Source organism: Solea senegalensis, linkage group LG15, assembly GCF_019176455.1.
Source record: "Solea senegalensis isolate Sse05_10M linkage group LG15, IFAPA_SoseM_1, whole genome shotgun sequence".
Taxonomy (NCBI): domain Eukaryota; kingdom Metazoa; phylum Chordata; class Actinopteri; order Pleuronectiformes; family Soleidae; genus Solea; species Solea senegalensis.
The window spans coordinates 21,628,559-21,655,980 of NC_058035.1; the positions used below are offsets into that span (position 1 = coordinate 21,628,559).

A 27,422-nucleotide genomic window follows, 5' to 3' on the forward strand; every position below is an offset into this window, starting at 1 on the left:
TAGTCACAGTAGCACCTCTGTCTTGCTCTTCATGGTTCATGATAACATTTATTTAATTTCCTTTGTCACTTTAGTCCTTAGTGTAATGTAAACTTAGTCAAATAAAACGTATTTATATAATTAAAAACATGTACGCAGCGCAGACGCTTTATGCACACGCTCCATGTCCACTTCTAACTGTAACACTGCCACATAGAGGCCTGACATATGCACTACAGCGTTTTTTATTTACGGAAAAAGATTCTATTGGGAAAGTTGCGTTTCCGTCTGGATAAGGCCACGGCGGTGCCAATTCACAGATGTTACCGTGTAGTTTTTCTGTACTTATTCATTAAGCGTTTCTGTTTGTCTCATTGCAGTTGATCGACTCGTTTGCCTTGGAAATTGGCACATTGAAGAAAGAGATGGGTAAAAAGACCAAACCTGCTGAAGAGGACCACAAGGCAGACAAGACACTTCTTGGGTGAGCTTGAGTGCTGTGTCTATATGAAGGGCACTGGAGGTAGATGTGCAGACGTTTGGGTTTTGGAGGGTAAACCGTGACTTTGCCAGGTCACAGATACTGTACACTGCGCCTCTTCGTTTCGTTACATTTGATCAAATACCAAACCTGCAGCTTATTGCACAATCTGTCTCTCAACACTCCACTCTAAGCACATTTTGAGTTTGATGGCAAGTTCAATCAGGGGCATGAATACTCCACCTGAGCCTGTTTGGACTTGGAATCTTGAGTTCAGGCTTGGTTTGGACAAACATTTTGAAATAGTTTTTAACTTGGGTTAAATCACAGAATCAATATAAAATTGATTACAAAAAAATGAAAATTTTTGCTTGTGGTCATATGCAAAGACCTCACTTGAGGCTTCTTCAGAGACATATTGGACAAAACCAAATTATTGACAGAGATACATGACCCAATACTCATATTCTGTAATAAAATTGTAAAACCTAAGCCGTGCCGTGCCATGCCGAGAAGAGCTGGGATGGAAAAGGGCCATTAATGTACCAGTACACATACCTTTTCCCCAGAGTGAGAGGTCCTGAGAGGTCAAGGTCTGCTGTTTTTGTTATAATGTAGGTTTCAACATGCAGAAGCGGAAACTATGAAAGGTGGTGGAACAATTGCAACTGCAACGTTTTCCTTTATGTATTTGTTACGCTAAGCACTTTTTGCATTATGTGTGAGATGAATTAATCGTTTCAGTGAATGATTCAGTTCAGTTCGTTCACCTGTATGACACAGCGCTATCACTGAGTCGCTCAGTGCTTCTTGCATAACTGGAGCGCGGACTGAAACACGACTTAACTGATCGACAAACATCAAACATCGTGCTCACATTGCAGCTTAATACAGTACATGGCTGATTCTGTTGTCTTAATAAGGTACCATCCACTGACATGGAGTATTTCTCTACCAGTCACTGCATTGCTGAACAATTACGTGCAGACATTTAAAAAAAAAGCACAAGAAACTTTGATACAGACAGCTGTTTTTTGTTTTTTTAAATTCATAATTCATGTTTGTTTTTGGGTCTAAGTGTATGTGTAGATGTAGATATGACTCTTGTGTCCCAACCTGTTATTGATGTTTTACAGTATGTTATGTACGTGGCTACCAGCAGAGAGTGCTCTTGATGGGCCTTGGTAGTGTTTTAGGTATTGTGTGTGTGTGTGTGTGTGTGTGTGTGATGGACACACCATGAAGCATAGCTGTCACAAAGCTATGCCAGGAATCACTCTTCCCCTCACTCTTTGAATCTGGATATTATCAACATGTTCAATCTTTCAGAGAACTCCTGACAAATGGGTGGTAATAATGTCAAATAGGATTACTGTGTCATTGTGTGTATAAACTTTCCTCCATACTGTGATATTCAGAAAGTACCTGAAAAGTGTGAGAAAGTGGGGAAAAAGGCTGGTCACCATAACAAATTCAATAATCCCAGTAATTTATGTACTTTAGGAGTCTTGTGTGTGTCTGTGTGTGTGTGTGTGTGAGAGAGAGAGAGTCAGGGGGAGGTAAAGCGTTGTGCGTAGAGAGTGAAGCAAGTCAGTACTTGTAGAAGAGGTGGAAAACTATTAGAGTAATTTAGGGATGTTCCGGTCCGATATCAGCCAAAACGAGTATCGGATTATATCGTACTGCCTCTAAAATCTCCGATACAAGCAGTCCATGTGCTACTGCTATTTCAGAGGTTAAACGTGTTTCTTTAACCTCTGAAATCAGAGGCTACGAAGCCGCACTGCGAGCGTGAGCTAGCTATCACCAAACTAGCTCATCCTGAGGCGAGCTGCTTATTATTATTAAATAAACCAGCGCCACCTGTCGACTTTCAACAGCCTCCGTTTGTTAATTATACCCCAAAAACCAGCCATGCCAAGAGCTTTTCTATGTTTTAAATGTGTCCTGAAGCTCCACACACACCTGTTACCTGGGAAACACGGGTGTTCTGAAAACACCCCCATTAGCACTTGGTACTTTCCTTCTGATGAAATTAATGTGGAGTTGCATCATTCCGTAGATCATTTCCTGGCCAAATACTTTTGTCCAGCCTTCACTTCTGGGACAGATGGAGCCATTTACCCCGATTTACCCCTCCCAATAGTGGTAGTTTTTACTGAGATTTCTTATCAAGTGTGACTTGGCCATTAATATTACAGATGTCCTGTGGTAAAATGACATAACTCCACCCCTCCATGTAAGACTGATCCCGTCTGAATAGGGCTTAAGTCACCTCTCATAGACAGAATAAGCAAAAAGCTGTAAACAGAGCCCAGAGCAGGTGCACAAGTGTTATTGTCTCTCTTAGATCACTTGTTTTACATTGTGCTGAGAAATTATGATGGAATTATTCATCAATAACAACAAAAATGTAAAAAAAAACCTCCCTGCTGTACCTTCAAAGCACCATTGTAATAATTTCTAAGTATGACACTCACAGGCACTGCAGGTTTATGTTTGTATGACCCTTTTTTTTTGGTTTTGATAATACAGTTAACCAACTTTTGTCAGTGCAGTACTTTCAGCTGTAGTCAGAACACAAAGCTTCTCCTCGCACTGCTCATGTATTTCCTTTGAAGAAAAACAAGAAGGAAGTATGGATTTTAGGGGTTTTTGTTATCAGAATCAGAAATACAGATAATGATCGTTGTCGGGAAGTCTGGGTGTTGCAGAATAGAATAGAATAGAATAGAATAGAATAGAATAGAATAGGATAGAAAGCCTTCATTATCTCAGTGTGACCACTGATTGTGCTTCTAAATTTGACAAACAAATCAGCTCTGTCCTAAAAATAAGTTTTTAAAAAGCTCCGGCCTCGCTGCACTAGCAATCAGGCGGGCACCTCAGTATCTGGCTGAGCTGCTGAGCGTGTACATCCCCAGAGGTGACCAAGCCTTTGCAGTGGCAGCCCCTCGGCTTTGGAATAACCTGCCCTGGCACATCAGATGTGCCCCAACTGTTAAAAAAATGACCTTTTCTCCAATGCATTCAATTCAAGTTGAGCTAGACTCCCATTCCTTGTGTGTTGTATTGTGTGCATAGCAAGTGGTGCAATATTTTATGGTGTTTATTACATTGTTTTATGTCTTTGCTGTTTCATTGATGTGATTATGTCATTGTCATTGTTTAAGACAACCAAACAAAAGATTCACTGGTGCATATGAATTATTCGGAAATCCTGTGCATATATTCAGAGAAGATATAAAGGGTTGTGTTAGATGATGTTAGAAGATGAAATCTTCTGTCCTTGTTTTCAGGCTTAGCGAGGAGGTGGGAGGTCTCTTCCTGCAGGCTTCACCTTGTGCTGGAATCGGTACAGGACTCGCTGGGGCGAGAGATTCCGGCTACGACTCCCTCCATCGTCGGCTCAGTGTTCTGGACAGACTGATGCATACGCACACTGTGTGGTTACTGCTATCTCTCAGCCACCAGGAGGTCACATCCATACTGCAGAACCAGCCCACTGGGGTAAGAACTGGAGAGCAGCATTCACTGTGGCTTCATGTGCAGTGTTTCCCCCGTATGCACGTAGCCGTAGCACGCCGCTACGTCATTACTGTGCACAAATGTACTGTTATGTACTGAAGCCTAAAGAGCCCCTCTGCTGCTGGCAGACACATAGAAACCTCCCCATTTCCAGGCCTGGAAAACAGTTTGACTCATTTGAAAATGTTTCCAGGAATGAGAATGTGAATGATTTAGGAAGCTGTACATTTGGTCTTCACTCACGTGTCTCATTTACAGTTTGTATGTGTGAATGTTTGTGAACCTATTCTAAACCAAAGTGAAAAAAAAGCCTGGACAACGTGTGGCATTTCCAATGACAAATACAAGACTTGTTGACTATTCTAAATTCCATGTTACATTTTTGCCACACAGCCTGTGATAGGGCGAGCTCATAAAGTAAGAGCCTCATTACAGTTTTCATTAGTCACTATAGGGACCGACCTTTGTTAAACTACTAAAATTGAGTCATGGAAGTTGAGTAAAATATTGTGGAAAAGTTGTGGAAAGGTTTTTAAAATGGATTTGTAAAAATGTGCGTGAACCCTGATCATTGCTCCAAGTTAATACTTTTCCAACACTGTCTGAAGTTCAACTTTCAACAAGAATCAAGAACGTCTTCAGTTTATTTTTTTCTTCTGGCTTTCAGACGTTTGTGGTGAGGAAGTCTGCCAGTCTACAAAGGAAAGTCATATCTCTCCGAATGGACAAAGACTCTGCAGTTCCCGTCAAAAACTTCCCCGTCAAAGAGAGCCAGTACAGTAAGTATCTAAGACGTGTCACGTTTTTGTTTTTTTCTTCGTTTGCAATGGATGAAGCCGACCATCAGGTTTTCTCCTCCAGAGGTGTCGTGTGATGCAGGTGCCAGTGAAATGGAATGAAGTGACTAAGTATTCTGGGGAAGTACCCGCCTGCAGTAAATGTCTTGTCTGTACTTTGATCGTAGGCCACCAAGGAAATACAAGGAATTAAACTCACCTAATGAGTTGCTGTACTCGCGTAGTCCACATATCTGTAGAGCCGAAATCTGTTTTATCTATTTTAAGTTGTTTCCATTTAAATTAAAAAAAAAATGTTTTACACATTTTAAGTCTTACACACTTTAAAAGCTTTGTTTTGACATAGGGAAATTGTTTGGTTGCACTGTTCTTCTTACCGTGGGGAACTGGAACCCTGAACTCAGACAGGAAGAAAGCACTCTGCTAGTATGTTTTATGCTTAATTAGTATGTCTTATAGTCTTGTTTTATTGCACTAGTTTTCAGAGGAATTCACCACTAGTTTCATTGTCTTGTACAATGACAATAAAGGCTTTCTGTTCTATTTGTGAACCACATACACTCGCTAAAAAAGGCGACCAACACCATTTGCTATCGTGTATTTTTTACTGTGGTCCATCTTTCTGAAAATAATATAAAAAAATCATTGGCCAGAAGATGACACAGATTTTTTTTTAAAAAATCCATATCTGTTTGACCATTTATTAATAAATATTCTTTTGTTTTTCTTGCTGTCGTATTGTTGAACAGTATGGAATTGATTGAAACCTAATTCAAAGCTTTTAAAACAACTAAATGTTTCAATTCAAGTCAAAATTGAAATATGAGCTTCTGTTTTGGGTTCATATTTTTGTGCGTCCGACTCCAGAGGAATCGGGGCCTCCCCAGTCATGACCCTCACTGCACGTCACTGCACCTGAGTAAAGGTGAATGCAGATCAAACACATTTGAGCATGTGTTTTAACAGTTGGTTTATCTAGTTTAAATAGTTTTAAAAAAAAGTGGGATTTCCCTGCTGCTTTTACCAAACCTATCCAAAAGAGAAAAAGACACAGCGTGTGCTTTCTTCTCCTATTGTACCCGTGTTCGCACAATCATCTGTGTCAGCACCAGATGGGAATTTCCGAAAGCTCACATAGTAAAGGTATGTGCTTTGTCTGAGGCTCAGCGCTGCTTCTCACTCTGGGTGTGAAGAGTCTGTGTCATCTGCTCTTCAGCTGTCTGTCAGCCTTAAGCAGAAGGTGGTCAGTGCTCACAGCAGTTATCTGTCCTAAACAGAGACACTAACTCAAGTGCAGATCTCCTTACAATGGGAAAACACTCAGGTTATATGAACACTTAATAGAAAGCAAGCATTAAATATGATGTTCTCTTCCTTTTTTACTGTTTATCTCCTGAACCCTCTGATCAGATGCCTGTACAGTATATTCAGACATCAGACCAACCTCGAAATTACTTTCCTACACAACTGCATAAGTGATATGGTATTATATTAAATAGTACTCTTGCTGTGGTGTGATGCATAGTGTAGCAGCTGAAGTCCAACAAAAACAGAGAGAGTTGGTGTGAGTGTGACGGTAAGAACTTGAAAGTACTGTCAGAAGAAGCGGTAAGAATGCCTTTAAAGCTGATTTCTTTAGAAAAGATTTGACCCCAGACGCTGCTGCCTCCTAGACAGGCTGTTATAATATCTCAGCAGGGAAAATAAAGAGGCACAAAGTGACACTCAGCCTTCACTGGATGTCCCATGTAATAAATGAATGATGAAGAAAAGTCAGTAATATCATGCAGGAGTTAGAGATTGACTTGGTTACAGAGGCACGAGGGTTCAAAGAGGGTTTTACGCCTCTTTGAACCACACGGGTGAGTTACTGATGTGTGTCTCTGCTCTCTCCTCCTGCAGCTTTCTCTCTGGAGGGATCAGGCTTGAGCTTTGCGGACCTTTTTCGTCTGGTGGCTTTTTGCTGCATCAGCAGGTGAGTTCGTCATCACAGTTACCGCAAACCAAGCATATTATCTCTGATCTTTTGACCAGTGTATGCGACACAACCCTGACTCATACATATGTATGAGTATCGGAGGCATTCAAACTGGAAACACAGCAGAGGTGTACCTATTGTGCAGAGATGTTCCTTGTGGACTTTTGTGAATAGATGTCAATTTGATGTGTGCATTTAAAAAAAACAAAACACTTTTTACTAACACATTTATTAGACCACCTGTCATAAAAAATGAGAAAACAAATAGTTTAGAACCCTTTCAAAAACCTGTATAAAAACTAAACATTTTATTTTTATTCATTTGACAAATAATAAAGTGAATTCGTTTTATACCCACATTTGAGCCAGCTCACTGCGCTTCTGTAAGAAGTCAGAAGTTAATCAAGCGTAACATTCAACCACTTAAACAAAATGTATTACATATAAGCATTAAAAATATAATTTCAGTTGAAGAGCCCAAGAACACATCAGCATGTAGGAAATGCATCATCAAAAGCAAAAAAGGAAGTGCCAAGGATGGAAAATATTACATTTTTAGCAGAGATGCATTTTTAGGTTGCTAGATAGATTCTCCATTGCGTGTAGTGCCACTAGTTCCATTTTTTTACTTCAGCAAGCTATTTAAATGTGTACTCTAGAATAGGTGATGCAGAAAGTGGTTAGCTTTGAAGTTATTTGTTTTCATTTCACAGTTACTCTTTTTCCACTGAAGTAGTTCATGGGCCAGTTACTGTCCTGGTGTCACATCTCACACCAGTTCATTTTATGACTGCCAAAGAACCAGGTCCACACTGGCACTGACTGCTGTTTTAAAAGTAAGGAGAGTTTATGTTCAGGGCTGCGTCAATTAGTAGTAACAAGACTAGTAAGACTATTCAAAAAGGTTTGACCATTGACAATTTCAGTTACTGGGCATTTTATAAGTAAAGATAAGTATGTGTAAAGTTCTGACAGTCATGTCCACTCACTTTCCTACTTACCCCTGATACTTACTCTATATTAGAGTGTAATTTTATCTTTTTAATTTTAATTTAATTTAATTTAATTTAATTTAATTTAATTTAATTTAATTTAATTTAATTTAATTTAATTTAATTTTATTTTATTTTATTTTATTTTATTTTATTTTATTTTATTTTATTTTATTTTATTAAAAAAAAAAGATATTACTATCACATTTTAATTTAAGTTATAATTTTCTGTTAACTATTTACTTGTTATAGATTTAAAACAAAATGGCACATAACCACCAAAATATAAACTTATATTGCAGTAATGTGGACTTCAAGATATTAATTGTTTCCAACCTGCATGAATTGTCATAGAATTAAGACAATTACAATGATTACACTGCAGCAGTTTGCAATCTTTGTATAGATTCAAATTGCAATTTTGATTTTGAGCAGATTAATTTCTCAAGCCCAATCTGAACCAGCACTATAGCAGGTTCAGATTGGTGGAAAAGGCCTGAGTGAGGTCAGTTGGCAAGTAAGTTCTCTGTCTAGAGTCTCTGTATTTAACAGTAGTTATGCTTACATTACATATTAAGCCCCCTTTTCCACCTGTAAACCCTCATTTATTCTTTTCTTCCTGTCAACCTTTTTCTTAGGGATGTGTTGCCCTTCACTCTGAAGCTTCCTGAGGCCATTGCTTCAGCCAGGATGTCGGCAGATCTTGAGGAAATTGCTAAACTTGGATCAGGTTTGTTATTATGTATTTTCTTTGGGGATGTCTCAAAACTCAAAAGTAAAGTTTACAAACGTTGCAGTTTACATCACATCTTGGTATGTCAAAACTGAGGGATTTTTTTCCCCTCTGGTCAAGACACTCGTAAAGTCCACGTCAGCCCTGCTTAAAACATTAGTCGACATACCAGTCGTTGATGGCTCACCATGAGGGACGAAAGCCCAGATGAGAGTCCTTAGCCTCCACACAGAGAGATATTTCACGCTTTTGAACCGTGCTTCACTTGAATAGGGTTGTAATCCATCATTATTTTCATAATCCATTAAACTGGTCATTTTTTTCTCAGTTAATCAATAATGTTGAAACATGTCTTATGTGCACAACTAAAATTATAATTAGTTTTATGATTGTTATGTGGAACAAAGTGACCAGAAAATAGTCACGTTTATAAGAAGCTGAAAAAATGGAAGTACTTATAACACTCATAACATTAATCGAATAGTTGACGGCTAATTCACACGGATTAACGTTCTGTCAATGGTTTTGTTTTGGCCATTAAATCTAATCTTCTTCAAGGCATTAAGCTGATACTGCTCTCAACCAATAAAGCTATATTGGCTGTATGTAGAGAGTATGATGCGTTTGTATAAATAAGATAAATAACATAGTTTGCTTTAGTTTGCTTCATACAAGGACAAAGTATAGACCTGTTCTACAGGAAAGTGACATTAAATTACTTCTGTTGTATAGAAAATAACATTAACTTGACCTTCGGGGGGGCTGAGAACACTGATTATGCATAATTTTGTTCTGCATGCACTGATTGTGTAAATCCTTTAATTCTGCCTTATGCATACTTCCTATTGTATTGAATACTCTATTTTTATCTTCTTAACCAAGCGGTTGGAGGTAAACCTCTATGTTTGCCCACTACGAGACCTTTGTGTGCGTCTGTGACTCAGCTCCAAACTATCTGGACTTATTGTGCCAAAGTTCCAGCCTCACAGTGACACATAATGACCTGATGACGTCCTCCCGTTAATGTGATCTGGGCCGATCTACACACATACATGCAGTACTCACTCATTCATTTGTAAACTGGGCCTGTTTTTTTGTAAGGCCACATAATGGGGGTTTGTTGTCTGTGAAGGTGACTGAGGAGCGAGTTTACGGGGTGTGTGTGTGTGTGTGTGAGAGAGAGAGAAAGAGATTGACATAGAAAAGTCTTAATAGTATCTTAGTATGTAGCTCTGCATCTGTAATGACATTTTCTGATGCTTATTGCAGATTTTGCAATAAGCTGCTCACTTTCCCATCAGTTAGACTACAGAGCGTTCATAGATGATCTGAAGGAAGGAATGTTATTTTTCCCCCATCACTTTCATAGCTGTCCGCGCCATGTTCTCACAATGCAGCCCCTGAGCTAATCATTGGTGAACATGACATTTATAACTCTTTCAACTGCTTTTATTCCGCTCTCAACTCAAACACGTACGTGACCGCCATCTTCATGTCACAGAAACTCTTCAAACATAGAGAGTAAAGGAGGGGAAACACATGTTAACAAGTCCTGTCATTGATTAGTTTAGTTTTATGATATTAAATTGACATGGTAGTTATCGTTGTCTTTATTGCAAATTCAATTTTATTTATCCTCATTTATAAAACTCTCTCTCTCTCTCCCTCTCCCTGTGTCTCTCTCTCTCTCTCTCTCTCTCTCCCTCCCTCCCTCTCCCCCTCTCTCTCTCTGAGCAGTCAGCTCACAGTCAGCCCCTCCCCCCTGTGCACATGCTGTCCCTCACACAGCTGAAGAAGAGCGATAAACAAAAGGGAGAGACTGTGGCCACATCCAGACGGAAACGGCACAAAACAGAAACAATCTCTTTCTTTGCCGTTTACAAAAACTTCCCCGTAAACACGGCAACGCGACTCCAAACGCTGTAGTACACATGACGGGACTGTAATGTTACACCGAACACTGAGAAGAGGACGTTTTTACACATTATAGCTGTAATCACAGAAACAGAATTAACTGAGCCAGGGGAAAGAAAAAGAAATAATGTACATGTTTACATTTCGTGTCATGTCCGTGTGAATATTTAGCAACTTAACAGATAAAAAAAGAAACAAATCTACAGACTTTCTGTCATAAACATAAATACGTTCTTAGAAGGAAAGTGATGTTGAAGCAAGAGTCAAACTGCTCCCTAAACAAACAGAATGCTACAGTCCCTCTTACTCTATTGCCACCGATTTACAACTGAACTTTACTCTGTATTCAGACAATAGTATACATTAATAGTATAAATTGCTCGCCTTGAACGGAATGTGACATTCAGATGATTTTTGTTAGCAGTTGTGACTTCAGTTTGTGTAAAGCCCTGAGTCCGGCTTGCGTTTACACTGAGAACGCTACCTTTACTCGGTAAGCGAGGTGTGTGCTGTGCCCCATGTCCATGTCAGCAAGAGACGTATAGCACGACGTTGTACCAACACGACACTGCAGCTAACAACAGCTTTTTTGTCGCCCAGTCACCTGGCTTGTGGGTCAAGCTCCACCCATACTGCACCGTACCATTACTCTGGTAGAAAATGGAATGGTTGTGACCAATTATTTTGGTATTATTCCTTATGGAAACACAACAAAAATATGTACCAGTACACCTGTAAACAAACAAACAGGTTGGGCTTAAATCCAGTTAATAAGGATCGATTGATCAGATTTAATATGAACCTGTTGACTGAAGGAAAATCTGAGGGAGATCTATCTAAGGGGGAACTGTGCGTCATGTCTGGTGCTTCAGTAGCTTCTATAAAGCCATGCCACGAGGAGGGAGCAGGTGATCCAGTTGTATTCTCTAATGTTTATTTTCAAAGAAGGACTGGATGGCTCAGTGGAGCTGTGACTCTGATGGTACATGATTAGCAAAAGTTGTAAACAGAGCCCGGAAGTTCTCGCTTGGGTCACTTAATTTACATCATGCTGAGAGATTTGGGAATTTTTAATCAACACTGTACCTTTGATCTTTATGAAAAGCAGTACTGTGTAAGAACAGTATACAGTAGCAATTTCAAGTCAGAAGAAGAAGAAGGGATGAAACACAAAGTTAACAAGAGTAGAAGGAATTTGAACTAGGAAAAACTTGTGTCCTTGTCTTTAAGAGCGGTAACAACTGAGAAAAGGGTCAGGCAGTTTCAGCTGAGGAGGACGAGGAGGAGGAGGAGGAGGAGGAGGAGGAGCAAAAGAGGTGGTGGCACTGTGTTAACAGCCCGCCCATACACATTAACAGGAGTGAGTCATGACACAGACACAGAGTGCAAGTGAGCTAGAGAAGCCAGTCAAGTTCCAGCGCGTGCAGTCACGGCACAGAGGAGCAGATCAACACTTTGCCTGTGTGTCAGTGAACTTAACAATCACAGTGAGTACTGGTGTCCTCTCTTTTGTGCTCTGGAGCTGATCTGTGTCTGGCACTACTGTTGTTTCCACATGTGTTTGTGGGTCTTGTTGCTCCGTCTGGTAAAAGCTTCAGGCTCAAAATGGTCAACAAATGGTTGCGTTCAAGTTGTTTAGTTGTATTTTCTCCTCCTGTGTTTGCTGCTGACACGTTGAGACACACTCAGCCTCGGAGTTAGCAATACCTTTGCACTCAGCACTTTTTGGAAGTCTTTTGAAGTGGGTATTATTGCAGGATTTGTGTGTCTTTGGCAGTGGAACTGAACACACTGACCGCCTCTGCGTTCCTGTTGTCCTCTCAGTAAAAGGACATTTATAATATCTTCCAACTTCAAATCCATCTATTATTAACATATGTTAGTATGTCATACTGATCAGGATGGGGCGGTACTGAAAGAGCAGGCTTGTATGAACCATAGAGACAGTTGAGACCTTTATTAGAGCTTGCTCCTCATGAGTGATACAGTAGGCATGTTTTTTTTAAAGCTTGTAAAACAATATTTACAATTGAGGCAGGGTGATAAATATGTTAGGCATTTTTAAAATGATCACTATTGTTATTTATTAATTGGCCTATGATTACAAATAACACATTTCTGTTCACAGCTAGTCAACAATCAGCTGACCTGATTTCTAATTTAAACGTAAAAATGTAAAACACTGTGATGTAAAAAAAACAACCTTGTGGCTAGATTTAAAAGTGTGAGGTCTTTGGTGTGGGAGAGTGCGGTGTGTGTTTACAAACTTCAGTGTTCAGTTGGAAAAGGCTGTGTAAAAGCAAGATAAATTGGCAAACTTATTCTTTAGATCAACTTAAAATGATGTAGATCAGGGTTTCTAAACCCTGGTCCCACAGACACACACAGACCCATATCCAGCTCATCAACAAGCAGTGGAAAAGCTTGATAATGAACCGTTTATTTGAATCGGGTGTGTTGGAGTAAGGAAACTTCTAAAACATGCAGGGAAGTGGCTCCCCAGGACCAGGATTGAGAAAGTCTTGTTGTTGTTTTTCTTTGGAAGCTAAAATCTGCTTTACTTTGTTTCCCTATACTGGCGGCCATCTTGACAGTGAGAGCCGGCTGGTCCAGTGCAGTCACTCCTGATGATTGTGCGCCGTTACCTCCCGCAAACACACACATTTACTTGCTCTTCAGATTTGGTTCTCATGTGTTGAATGTCATTACAATAGAGATACAATATTTCTCTCACTGTCTCCCACAGGCTTCTGGGGCACTCAGTTGTGCGATAAGAAGAAGGGCTCGGTCTCGTCATCAGGGACAGCTGCTCCCAACAGACCACCCACCCCTGCTCAGAAACCAGTCTCCTTGGCAACGGCAGTAGGGTGTCCATGGCTTCAAACTCGCACTCCATCTGAGCTTGAGTGTTGCCAGTCCAACGGAGCCCTGTGCTTCATAAACCCCCTCTTTACAAAGGTCCACCAACCAGTCGGTGATCTAAGCACCACTCCCACAGCCGAGCAGGGCCTGAGGGAGACGCCTAGTGACAACAACGTAGAAACCAACGACAAGGTAGCTCTGCACCACCTCTGTAGCAGCTGTCCTCAGTCCTGCAGCTCGGAACATAGTGATACAAACCTGTCGGGTCAAAGCAAAGTGCAGAACGGTGTCAGAAACGCAGAGTTGTCCAAAGACACAAGTCAAAACAACGATTCTCAGAAGGTGCATGTGTCTCCGTCACCGCCACCTCGGCCACCCCCACCCCGCTTTAAGACACGACGCTCAGCCCCTCCTGTCCGACAGCACAACATGCCGGAGAAGATTTCCTGGATCAACATTGCTAAGGAGAAGGCTGAGGAGAGGGAGAGGGAGAGGGGCAGCAGCCTCCTTTCTCGTCTGGGCTCTTCACTAAGCATCAGCCCCTCGTCCTCCCCTCCCAAGAGACTCAACATCAGCTCCCCAATCTCCATCTCCCGGCCCTCGCTGCCAATCTCTCTGCCATCTCTCTCCTCTTCTCCACGTCGAGCCAAGGTCTCGCCATCGTCCAGTCAGGAGGATGCCCAGTGCCACCTTGCACTGGAGGAGCAAACTATTGAGAAGGCCCTCATTAGAGCCAAACTATCGCAACGTAATAATGCTAGTAGAACTTCTGCTCAGTACTCCAGCAGTCCTCCACAAGGCTCAATGATGACAATAAACAAGCAAGCAGAGATGCAACAAGGAGAAGAGGAAACGGGCGTGGAGTGCAGCGGCAACAACCAGAGACTGAGCGACATGAGCCTCTCCACAGATTCCTCAGACTCCCTGGATTTCTCTCAAAACTCTGCTTTCTTCCTTCCTCCTCTGCACGACCCAAACCTCCCCACTGAGGCTGATTTCAACACCCACCTCCCCCTCTCTCTCCCTCCGTCCCACCACCTGCCCTATGGCAGCATGGAGGAAGATGACGATGACGACGAGGACGACGAGGACGATGAGGATCCGGACTATGGTGTCGGCCTCGAGAGTGACCAGGACCAAGATCATGACCTGACTATGGTACCGCCGGGACGTCGCATCAGTCGTAGCCCGAGTGCCAGTGCCTTGGTTCTCCAGAAGGCCCTGCGAGGGAAACTGCGTAAGATGAGCGGCGTTTTCAATTCACTGCTGACACCTGAGAAGAGGGCGATCCGCAGGGTCGTGGAGTTGTCCAGGGATAAAGGCACGTACTTCGGCTGCCTGGTTCAGGACTACCTGAGCTACATGGGTGAGGGCGCTGGCGCTCAGGCCTGGCAGGGTTACGCCTCTGGACTTGAGCTGCTGCAAACTCTGCGGCAGTTTATTACTCAGATGAAGAGCTACCTGAGACAAAGCTCCGAGATGGAGCCGCCACTTGAGAGCCTTATTCCTGAAAATCAGATCGGTGAGTACCAGAAAACTCTTTTATTCTCGTTCTAACGTCTATATCTTCAGCCTTGTCATGTCAGTTGTTTATCTAAGGATTTGCTTATGCACTTCAAACATCACTTTAAGTCTGGTAATTGCATGTCTGGTAAACCCCACCGTAGACAACATGCCTATCCACCCTTCAAGAATCATGAACTTGTCCTCAACTCGACAGGAAAGTGTGGTGGGAGTCATTTCTGCTTGTACTTGAAAACAACCAACTGATTATTTTCCTGAAGTGTGAATGGGTGACGTGATCTATATAGGAACCTTAATTTTGCAGAAACGCAGTGTAAAAAAAAAAGAAGCAGGATAACTGCAGAAACAGAGGTTTCACTTCAACATTTCTGCTGTTTCAACTTTGTCAAACTTGTCCTCACGTGTTTGCAACTGGCCGCGTGCACATCCTGGTGGAGCCGTGGCTATCAGGCTGACTGTAGTAAATTATAGGGCTTTTCATTTGGACACAATGTAACCAGTCAGTGAGGATAAGTAGCCAGCTTGAAGGTCCAGGTTTATTCCCCGTATTTAGTTTCAAATCAGACAACACAGTTTGTAAAACCCTACAATTAGAATTACTACAATCTTTTATCATTTGTTGATAAGATTAAGACATTTCACAATGGAGGTTAATGCAGAAACTTGAATTATCCCTTATTAAATAAAAAATATCAAACATCTTTTTATAATCCTATGCTGTGGACCTCACAGGTTCTTTGAATCCTTGAATCTAGAGAAATCATCAGCGTTGTAAAAAGAAAACATTCTCTGCCCTGACACCTGGATAATGAGCTTTCATTTATTTAGAAATATTTATAAAGTTATCGCCACTACTGAGAAATATAGTTTGTAACCCTTTAAAGCCCAACTCTGCTCAGCTCAATCTGCACCCAGATGTGTGTGTGTGTGTGTGTGTTGTATTTGTCTTTAGGACCTTTTCTGGCATGAACACTGACCTTGTCAGGACCAGTAGTCATCATGGAGGCTAAAACCTGGTTTCAGTTCTGAGGAACTGGTTCAATTTATGGCTAAGTTTTGAATTGTGGTTAGTTTAATGTTAGGCATGAACTGGTTATGGTTAAGGTTAGGGTTAATGTTTTGTTTAGGCCCATATCAAACCATAAGAACTCAAATGCAGGACAGCTTTACTTCATGAGTTATTTGTCAGTTATTTGGACAAAATTGTATGGGACAGGTGAACACTCGGTCAAATCATTCTAACCTGTTGAAATACACTGTTAATGATTTATTATCCATTAGTAATATTTGCATTTTACTTATGTGGTCCTTTATAATTTCCCTCTTTTATCGTATCCTTACATAAAAGCATTACAAGTACATGAAAGGAGGAAACTAGACACAGTGAAAAACACACACCTGCCGGAAGAGAGCTGTGAATCATTTAGGCCAAGATTCAGTGGCAGCGTTCGACCTTGGACAGCGACATGTAAACAGAGAGCACAAAGACGTTTTTATCTCGGGAGGAAGAGGGCTGTTCGACGAACCTGTTCCTACTGGCCCAGTTCAGAGCCGTAATTAAACAGAGCGAAAAGCTCATCACATAGTTTTTTATTTATTTAAAACAATTATAGTTCAGAATTTTTGAAATGTGGCGGTATGAGTGAGTCAGAGGGAAAAACACATTTGAGTTACTTTATAAGAGCATTAATGCTGATTTAAGAACGTGTCCGCCTCTTTATCCTGCATTTTACAACTAACAGGAAACTGAAGTTTGGGTCACTTACAGTCGGTCTGGTTCTGTTGCTGGCTTTGGCTCTGATGCTGTGCACACGATGAGAGGTGATGTTATTGACAGTGTCATGCCAACAGTGCAGATTGCATATTTTATTGCTTCCTCTGGATCGTGTGTTGTTTTTTTTCCTGGTATTTCCATGAAGGTGAGGTTGTGGCCCTCTCTAAAGAGCCAAGATGGTTTCTTTCTTGGTTTGTTTTCTTTTGAGATGATTTTTGAGTGTAGTAACAGTGTGTTTGGGTTCTGCTGTGTGCCAGTGTGTGCCTTAGTGAACTCCAGACTGGCTTTCTTATATCTTTCTAACTTTACTTTAGTGTCACAGTTTCAAGCTGTTCAAGTTGTTGATGGGAATGATAAACCCACTAAGTATTAGTATTTTGTGCGCATTAATTAATATTTTGTGGCCACAAATGAGTATTTTGTGGCCACAAAAGAGTATTTTGTGACTTTTAGTGACTATGCCAGTGTCTATGTCTTGCAATAATGAAAAATTCATATCATAAATACTGGTTTTTGGTATGAACCGGTAAAGTGCAGTAATGCACAGGTTGAAAAAGTATTTTTTTTTTAATCTTGAATTGAATGCACCTAATTAGCTCAAGAGTGCCGACGAGTAAACGTCATTGATTTACTCCGTGGACTTTGGTGTGGAAAAGTCTGTGATGTACAAAGAAACTTAAGTTTCCAGACTGATTTAACAGTGAGGTAACGAGGCAAACACATTCTGAAGACTGTAATTACTTAAGCAGACGTAGATTTCTGCTGAGCCTTTTGTGAAGTTGCTAAAATCCCTGCTGAATGAGAGCCTGCGTGTCATACGTGGGTTTCTGTCACAGGTTGGTAGACGTATGTGCTCTCACGTTGTTTACAGCTGTACTTTTTTAACCAGGTTTTGGTTATATTCTTGTGGCGTGAGGCTGTGACTATGAACATCTCCTTTATATTTGTTGCCTTGTAAATCAAATACATCACTGACATTACACACTGGGCACTGCTACGAGTTTAGTTCTCGAAGTGTTGCACAATATTTTGTTGTGGTACTTTCACAGAGTGTCTTCTCCTCAGCTCAGAGTCTGGCCAGCCCAGATGGTTTTAAAGGGGCTGCCTGCCAAGTCATGCAATCTCTGTCTTACTCCACTTCTTTCATACCAGCTGTCCAATCAGGGTGTGGGGATCTGAGGCAAGCCCCCTTATTTGTTTTTTTCCCTCTCTGCTCTCCTTGTTTGAAAATATTTTTGGTATTTAATGTAACAATGGGCAAATATAAAAAGCAAACTACGTTGTTGTGTATCCTGTGTAGCTGTGAGTGTTGTGTAATTGCCATTTCTTTTTTTGTCAACAAATTATTGTCAACATGAGTTTGTTTACATTATCATAATACTGAGCTTTGGTAGACATGCAATTCAGCTGCAATTCTAAAAGGCAGTAAAACACTGATTTATATATTAGGCTATTTATTGTTGAATATAAAGATTTTAACATTGAACAGTGAAACATTGAACATTAACATTAACCCATTCCACTGTCACGTCTCATCTACTTGCGGGGAGAGAGAGAGAGAGAAGCGGCTCAACACACACACACACACAACAGTGATTACAAGGAGATGCGTACGCTAGATAACCACAGCGTTTTTTTTTTTTGACATCCCTATGCACAACAGGAATTTATTTATTCATTAAAAAAACACACAAAAAGGGTTAAGGGCATTCCTAAAAAAACTAGGTCACCCACCATAGTCCAATAAAGCTTACAAGAAAGTAACAAAATCAGAAGTATTGTTCTTTTCATCTCATTTAAATAAGATAAAGTATACCCACTAGACTAGAAAACTGTAGGTAATCCCTAAAATACAGTTTCCAAAACAACAATTGTGATGTAGAGAACAGGAGGCGGAGAATCAGAATGCTTCTAACGTACACAGTCAATTCAAATGTGTATTTCACTGAAGCAGGAAGCAAGCAAGTAAGTGTGTATCTGAGAGAGGACATCCAGACACACCCCACCTCATTACACCAGTCTATTTATGTTACAAGGACACAGTCCTGTGTGTGTGTGTGTGTCGCTGTCAGTCCACACATGAACTGACTTTGCTTACATTCTTACATCAGCAGAAACAACAACAACAACAACAACAACAACATAGATTTGCATTAAAGTCCAGTGTATTTTCTCTTTTGTGTCTGCAACTGTTGGAAAACTACAAATTAAATACTCGCAGAGATAATAATAAAAACCCTCACCATTCCCATAGCTGTAAATGTCAGCAGCCCAGTGACGGCAGAGATACACAGATAATAATGTATCAGAGGGTTTGTTACCTTAAACCTGCAGTAGCATGATCACTTAAAATGATAAATAGCTGGTTGTTGAGTTTCACCCACAGGTTGGAAAATACCAAGCCAAGTCAGTGTTTTTTTAGGCAGTGGGGGCAGGACAGACGCCATCCCCCAACAGAAAAGCTGTGTTGAATGTGGCTGCAGTGCACACAACACCACACATGGCAGCTGAACTGAATAGTAAAAGGTCTGAATGACCATAATAATCTCTTCTAAACAACTAATTATTATTAGTTGGATTAAATCTTTAGCCACGTCTCATAGTTTCCTGAGTGCGTCACCTGATCGCTGCTCATGCCCTGAAAAGTTAAGTGCAGGGTGAGCACAGAGGCGAAGGGGGAGGGGAACAGGGCTAACTGTGGGTGAGTATTCCCAAATCCAGTGGCAGTCACACTGTGTGTTGTGTCCTGCTCCTCTGATCTGATGAGCACAGACAGACGCACGATGACCCGAGATAAACTGCAGATTTGTCTTTTTACAGGTTAAACAGTTGCAGTTGAACGCCTGCTCCCCTCTGACTGATCAGTGACTGATCAGTGACTCAGCGGAAAGGCTGTAAAAAGAGAGCAGGAGGAAATATGATATATTGACCTTTGATATTTATAGCACGTAGGAGGAGGTGAAAGAGTTGTGTGTGTTGTTGTTCATTAGTACCTTTTCTGGCATGTTGTGGGGAGCCACTGTATGTGAACTTGTCCTCAAACATGAAGTCCTCATTTCATTTTAAGGTGAAGACATGTTGTATGGTTAGGTTTAAGGGGCTGGGGATCCATTATGTCCTTGGTAAAAATGCTGCATGTGTGTGTGTATAAACTTTTTGAAGCATGACAAGACACAGTTCCTAAAAAGAGGGTTAGGGTTAAATGCTGTGGACATTTTTCACAGCACATACTAAAGCGCTCACACAGATCACAGAGATTCTCTGACTCACTGCACTGGTTTCCTGCAGGGACGGAGCCACTCTTGATGTCGTGCTTCTGTGCTGTCATAAGTCCAAAGGGTGTAATAATAATCCCTTGTTGTCAATAATCATTTGTTGGATGTCACTTGACATCCAACAAATGCCCACTCAAACATTATCCAGTGACGTTGTAAGAGAAAGCAGAAAAAGAATGAGAAGAAAAGACAACATAACAAAACACTTACATTATATATTGTATTAAGTAAATATGGATACGTTTCATGTAAATACAACCATGTTCATTTTTTTCTTTTTAAATTAAATTAAATTAAATTAAATTAAATTAAATTAAATTAAATTAAATTAAATTAAATTAAATTAAATTAAATAGCAGAGGCGTTTTGTGTTGTATGTGCACATGTGTATAGATAGATAATGTACTAATCAAGTCCAGATTCTTGATTAGATGTTTGTATTCTTTCATCACACCCTAACAAAGTGCCACTTTGCATAGACACAAACTTATTGATCTAATTACACGACTTGAAGAGGTTCCAGGCAGCAACGTACAGAGACATTTGGTGTTTCCTTGTACCCGGTATCTGTGGTGTGTTTGTCTTCTGCCAAGAATCACAGCACAAAATGTATCATCAGTAGTTTATTTGTCCAAGTCATAAAGAGTTTCAGGATGTTGGCAAGTAAATAATAAAACTAGGACAACACTAAATCCACCTCATTCTTCACTCGCAATCAGTGCAAAAAAAACAAAACACCTTGAAACCTATCCAAGCAAACAGAAGTGCACGAATCACGCCGGCACTGGAATAACATGCTGGGTGCTTTGCTTACTTGCAGCTCTAAGTATGCAGGGGCAGAATGAGGAAGTGAGAATGCTGTTCGTGAGAGACTGGCACTGGTTTCACCTCATCCTCACCTGTTTAGACCAGTGACAGTGATGAGGGTGTGGTTTTCAGAGTCGGGCCATTAGAGGTGGATTCAAATCAGGTTTTACTGTAACTTACTGGCTGTCATCCAACTGGGGTGGAAAGTAAATATGTGTCTGTGCAGATGTGCTCAACCCAAAAAACTGCTGACTTCTCAATCTAAAGAAAAAGTCAGCAACACACATGGTCCTTATTCAGCAGTGCTGTGGTTTGGCCTCCCTCTCTGCACTCACCCTGTCTCTGCAGTGATATCATGGTGGTGTTAGTCAGACTGCATGTGCTGATGTGTGGACACAGACCACACTTCACTCTGCTCCAGCTTTACGTCGTCCACTGTGACGAGTGCTCACGTCACGTGTCAACGCAAGTGACCTTGACTGTCTCCGGGAAGCTTGTAGCTGTTGTAGGTGTGGACTGATATCATTGTGTCTCACCATGTGCATAACAACACTGATAAGGAATGAAACTTTGAACCTTGCTGTTCTCCAGAAAGAGAAAGAGCTGAAAATAGAGTTGACGTTACACAGAAAGGGAAGTTATTCTGGATTTATTTTTCTGTCCATGAGGACTGGTAATAGGGATGGACATAATTATTTATTATTTATAAGATTATTCACTTGACATATTAATAAGATACAAAGTAGATGTTTTATCAATTATTGCGTTTATAAAAACACATTTTTCTACTCCTCGCTAATTTGTGGTTATCTGTTATCACAAGGTAGCAGCGGCAGCAATCATTTAGGCCAGGGGTCTCAAAGTGGCGGCCCGGGGGCCACATGTGGTCCTCCAGACAATATCAAGTTGTAACGAGTCATTTCTATATGTTTTTATTTTTAAATGAATAGATTCATTTTGCATCATAAATGTTTTTTATTGTTGCATATTAAAACAACCACTTATATTTTGAAATGATTCAATCCAACTTTATTTGTAAAGCACTTAAAAACAAACACAGTGGACCAAAGTGCTGTACAGAATAATGGATAAAAGACAGAAAAGCTCACACGAGGCAATAGAGTACATATATAAAAAAGGAATTAATACGGCATATTGATGATATGAGCTCATAACGTCCACCACAACTGTTGCTTTTATTTTTAACTTGACAGAGCGAACAGACCAAACAATCTCAAACAGAAGAACGAAACGCTGCGGATAAAACTCTGTTAAAAAAAACTAGACTCCTCGTTATCATTTGTGCAGTCCCTTAGTTTGTGGAATTAATGTGTGTTTGCAGAAGTGATGATATTTACCAGGGAGTTTGAATATATCTCTTAACCTGCTCAACATGCAGTGAAACCTGCATTACGTTCACTGGGTCACATGCGCTGGAATTTAGAATATTCAAATATATTCGAATATTTTGAATATATAGTATTTTTGCTTTAAATGATTGAAATGGTTCTAAATTAAATTGCATTGTAGATGATTGAAGTTTGTCTTTTTTATTTTTTTACAGACTTGTACACATGTATGATACAATTATATTAAATTATAATATAACGCACTCCATGCAACAGTGCCCTACACTGTAAGGCACCTTGTTTTTTTTAGGTACCTAGAAAAACTGAGTAACTATTTATTTTTATTTTATTTACTGCAGTTTTATGTTTTTTTGTGTTTTTCTTTTTCTTGTTTTCTTGTGTCTTTATTTTACTTGTCCATCCCAGGGAACTGCCACTGAATGAAATGTAGGGTAAACACTGAGTAATTACAGTTTTGTATTCATCCCAGTTGATGTTGTTGATGTTACATGTTTTTCAAGTCTTTAAATGTCTCTCAAACATCAACCCCTCTGAAACCACTCGGGGTTAGGGTGAAGGCTGAAGTATGGATGTTTTATTTTTTATTAAGTGGTTAAAATCTTGACAACCTGTTGTAGTGAATCAAAAACATGAATAAAGTCATAAATACATGTACACACACCTGCATTTAAATGCCTGTCAAACATTTCAACATTATCTATAATGCTGATTAAAGTTGTTGTATCACAACTTCACCCTAATCAAAAACTTCCTCCTCCTCCTCAGACCAAGTCCTGGAAAAGGCCATGCACAAGTGTGTGTTGAAGCCCCTGAAGCAGGTGGTGAATGTGGCCCTGCACGAGTTCCAGGTGCGCAGCGGAGAGTGGCAGGAGCTGAAAGAGAATCTGGCTCTGGCCAAGGCTCGGCATCCACAGGAAATGGGTGTGGCTGACACTCTGCCCCCTGATCCAATATCCTTAGAGAAGATCAGAAACAAGTTCCACAACATGTGTAAGTTATACTCCCCAGAGAAGAAGGTCGCAGTGCTGCTGAGAGTCTGCAAACTCATCTACACCATCATGGAGGACAATTCAGGTAGAGCAGAATTACACGCACTGAAGCACTGAGCTTGTCATGAGGAAGAACTGTATCATGTGATGAAGACTGTGTCTGTGTCTCAGGTCGTCTCTATGGTGCTGATGACTTCCTGCCCATGTTTACCTACGTGTTGGCCCAGTGTGATATGCCCCAGCTGGACAGTGAGATACTCTACATGATGGAGCTACTGGACCCTTCACAGCTTCATGGAGAAGGTATCTCCACCACTAACACGACGTCTACACAATCTTCTGTCTTAAAGGGACAGTTCAGTTTGTTGTTCTGTGGTTGTAGGTAGTGACACGTAGTCGAAGCTGACTTGAGTCGACGTTTACGACTTTAAACAACATTTTCTACTGAGATTTGTGCTGCGTTGTAAAATCTCAGCTCAGTCTCCCACACAACAGAGTCCACAGAGAAAGCTTTTAGATACAGGGACACAAAGGTTGTTAGGTGAGTCTCCTTTCATTTAGATTAGAGACACAAAATATTCAGTGTGGGAGAATCAGTGATTTAAAAAGCAGCACAAACTTCCAGACTCCAGTGTCCTGCAGGATAATAATTAAATAAATAATAAAAACAATAATAATAATGATATGTAAAAGTCTTAAATCATAGACTGAAGCTGTTTGTTCAGTGACATGGCTAAAATCACTTCTCTCCCCAGTGCTCATGCAGCGAGTCATAGCCTCTGTCGACATGAACTCTCAACCTCTGTGTGTCCGTCCTCAGGTGGTTACTACCTCACCAGCGCCTATGGAGCCATGTCCCTGATCAGAAACTTCCAGGAGGAGCAGGCAGCCAGGGTGCTGAGCTCTGAAACCAGAGACACACTCCACCAGTGGCACCGACGCCGCACAGCCCAGCGCTCTGCACCATCCATCGATGACTTTCAGGTAGGTGAACTTTTGGCTCCCTGGCCCTGCTTAATGTTGTTCCTACTGGAGATATCTTAAATACTTTATAAGAAAAGTATTAGGAATATACCATATAATGTCTATTTTAGCTCAAAGGAAAACATTGAATCCTTCTTTCAAGCTGCAATCTTTTCTAAATGCACTGAGAATCAGTTGCGTTAACTGTGTGTAATGTGTATAGTTCTCACCTTACTTTCATTTATTTATGACTAAAGGTCATGATGAATATGCTTTTAATGAATCACACTGTGTGAAGGGGAACAGGAGGTTAGAAAGAATGTGATGTAGTTTCTTCTGGCTTCTTCCTCTCAGAACTACCTGCGGGTGGCACTGCAGGAGCTGGACAGCGGCTGCACGGCTAAGACCGTGCAGGTGCGACCTTATGCCACAGTGGAGGAGGTGTGCCAGCTGTGCGCCCACAAGTTCAAAGTGTCGGACGCTGAGAAGTACGGCCTGTTCCTGCTGATGGAGGGCAGCAGTCAGCAGCTGGCACCGGACACCCACCCTCAGAAGATCAAAGCCGAGCTCCTCAGCCGCCCGCAGCCTCCGCCTTTCCACTTCGTCTTCCGCCGTTTGGCTCCCAACAATGCTCTACCCGACCTCGGTGTGACCTCTGACCCCCAGGCTAACTTGAACGAGTCCGGCTGCTCTCAGGATAGGCCGAGCTTCAGCCTTGGTCTCAGCGTGTCAGGCAGCGAGCTTGAGGTTTGAACAGAGTCTTTGTCTCTCACTCGTCCTCCATAACAAACAACATGTTGTCAAAACAGTGTGCCGTGCCAGTCTCTGCCAAGTCCAACTTCTCCTTTCTGGATGGCACATCTGTGTCGGTCCAGTCCTTCCTGACAGACATGGTGAAACAGGAAAAGAAGAGAGGAGGGAAGGAAATGAGAGAGGATGAAGTGTTTTGTTTTCACGGCGTCAGAGCAGCACTTTGCTGACAGCAGCTCTTAAAAGTTGTTGGACGTCGTGTCCTGCATTCATGCTGGTGCTTCACTTACAGATATTGCCAGATCTCAGAGCCATACAAAACTAATCTTTGATTCATCTCTTCTATAAATTATAGTGTATTTAGGTGATCCGTATAACCATTATTTACTTGTTACAGTTGCTGGTAAACTGTATGTTGTTGTTTCTGGTTTTTAACTGTTATTTTTTACATGTTTGTTTTAAATGGGTTCTGGCACCACCCAGTGGAACGTTGTATATATAGCAAGCTGATCTTCATGATTTAGATTTGAATGAAAACTCTTAAAGGCTGAGGTGATTTAACAACCTTCCCAATAAGTATGTCATGTGATTGATGTTTCTACTTTGCTGTAGAATTCCACATTATGCATTATGTATCTCATCATTATCTATTTTACCCGTGTTGCCAGTATCGACTATGTTTATGTAATTGTAATATACGCCGTAGGAGAGAGGAGTAACGTTGTGGGAGAGACAGGAAGTGAGTGAAATCACCCTGGATGTGTTCAAAACTACGGTCAACGTAGGAACATTTTTTTGTGTACAATTGGAAAACAAATAGAAAAAAAGTGTCACAAGTGGTACATGTGAGAAAATGATGGTAACTCGTTATTTACATGTTACATGTTACATGTTACGGAATAGGCAGCATCTCCTGCTCTGCCTGCACTTAATAAATATAAATTCACAGTAGTATTAACTACGGGGGCATTGTTCAGGGGCATTGGTTTGAAATACATGAAGAAAAGAAAAAGGTTGTTTTCATCTCACTTGAAAAACAAACATCATGACGTAAACAAACAGATCAGATGATGGGTAAATATAGGGAGAGTGGAATTGAGCAAACCATTAGTTAGTTTTTTAATAATTAAAATGCTGTGTTTGCTCCATATAAACAAAGAAATAATGAATAATTGCACCTAATGTGTAGAGTTTTCCTAATTCTAACCCTAAGGCCGCAAATCCCACAGCACGCCGCCCTCCTCAGATGTTTGATAAGAAAACATCAGCATCGTTCATCTGAGATAATAACCCGGGTTTATTTAGATGAACACAAAGATAATCTGTGGACAAGAATCTGCCTCGGCTGCTCTCAGTCTGTGTTTATCGTCTTTGCTTTGAAGAGTTGTGGAAAATGAAGAGCGTTGATGAGAAATTCTTTGGCAGTTAAGATCTGCATAGTTCACTTTTGAGTCCTCGAGTTACTCTTTTGGCGTATTTCCACCGGCTCGACTGGCCTCGGCACGATCAGGTTGCATCTCCACTACATAAAAATAGTACCTACTTAACGTGGGCGGAGTCATCACTGCACGGCTGCGTGAAAGTGCGGCGTCTAGTGACTTTACACCAGACTCCTGTAGTTGTTGGAGGTTAAGCCACGTTTTTAGGATTGTTAAGTAGTTTTAAGTGATCTACAGTTCGGCGCTGTTCGGCTTGATTTGTGTGTGGGACGTCAGTGTGACCAATCATAGCATAGTAGCCGGCGGAAATACGCCATTAGAGTATTAATCAAAATGTGTTGTTTGTTTTTTTCACTAAATGTGAAAATCTGCGCCACCTCCTGGCCAAACACCAGTACCACAACAATGAACGCTTTTGCACAAATTGAGTTGATGTTTGAGTCACAGCCACATTTTCTATAACTATTTTTAGTTGTAGTTTATTTCTGTGTCGAGGACAAATGACGTGTGACATCACACTCTTGTTTTCCCCTCTGTAGTTTTAGGATTGACATTTTCAGAGTTAGTTTTTTTTAGTGTGTAAAATGTAGTCATATTTATTAGTCACGTTGCATGTTGCAGCTGAATATCCCTCACCTCACCCTTCCAAGTGTGTTGAGATCAGGAGATAAATATAAAAGGCTCATTCTGGGAATTCACACAATTGCACAAACATTAATTAGAATCATTTTATCTTCAATTTCTGCCCAATGAAAGTAGTTTCTCCTGAATCTGACACACTGTTTGAAACAGGCACATCTGCCGGTGTTTATAACTGTAACACATGTATTTAGTGATTATCCTGGTGATATTAAAGATACTGTATCATAATGCGTGTTGAAAGGGTGATGATGATGATGATGATGATTGAGGAACAGCTGGAGATGGAGGTCCTTGTACTGCTGACAGATGTTGGTTTGTGTTGTGGTGAGCAGGAAAGTGCAGAGGCTGACGTGGTGTGCGAGGTGTGCGAGACAGAGAGCTACTGGAAGTGTGCGTGATACAGTCAGGAAACAATACTTGAAACTTTGTAAACGTGTCAGTCGAGAGGGCCGTGATGTGGCTGAGGAACGTGTACAGTGGAGGTCATCGTGTTTGTCTCTGGGCCGAGTGAATTGACTCATAATCTTTTCTTTTTTCTTTTTTTTTATGAAGCAGAGTATTTATATGTATCTGTGCGGGGATTTTTCACAGATGGATTTTCAATGACTTTAATATTCTTTATGGT

At 40.9% G+C, this 27,422-nt stretch overlaps 1 protein-coding gene across 1 annotated transcript in view; it reads left to right on the plus strand.

Annotated features, from left to right (window-relative positions):
• Nucleotides 1–27,422, plus strand: part of rin2a (Ras and Rab interactor 2a) — a 33,962-nt gene that overhangs the window by 6,436 nt on the left and 104 nt on the right. The window contains exons 3-12 of the mRNA XM_044045813.1: nt 360–463; nt 3,760–3,970; nt 4,656–4,767; nt 6,688–6,760; nt 8,394–8,485; nt 13,149–14,786; nt 22,780–23,088; nt 23,175–23,306; nt 23,824–23,987; nt 24,321–27,422. The exon at nt 24,321–27,422 is cut by the window's right edge and continues 104 nt beyond it. Of these exons, the coding sequence (XP_043901748.1) occupies nt 360–463; nt 3,760–3,970; nt 4,656–4,767; nt 6,688–6,760; nt 8,394–8,485; nt 13,149–14,786; nt 22,780–23,088; nt 23,175–23,306; nt 23,824–23,987; nt 24,321–24,719 (3,234 nt within the window). The 3' untranslated portion in view covers nt 24,720–27,422. The remainder of the gene's footprint in view (nt 1–359; nt 464–3,759; nt 3,971–4,655; nt 4,768–6,687; nt 6,761–8,393; nt 8,486–13,148; nt 14,787–22,779; nt 23,089–23,174; nt 23,307–23,823; nt 23,988–24,320) is intronic.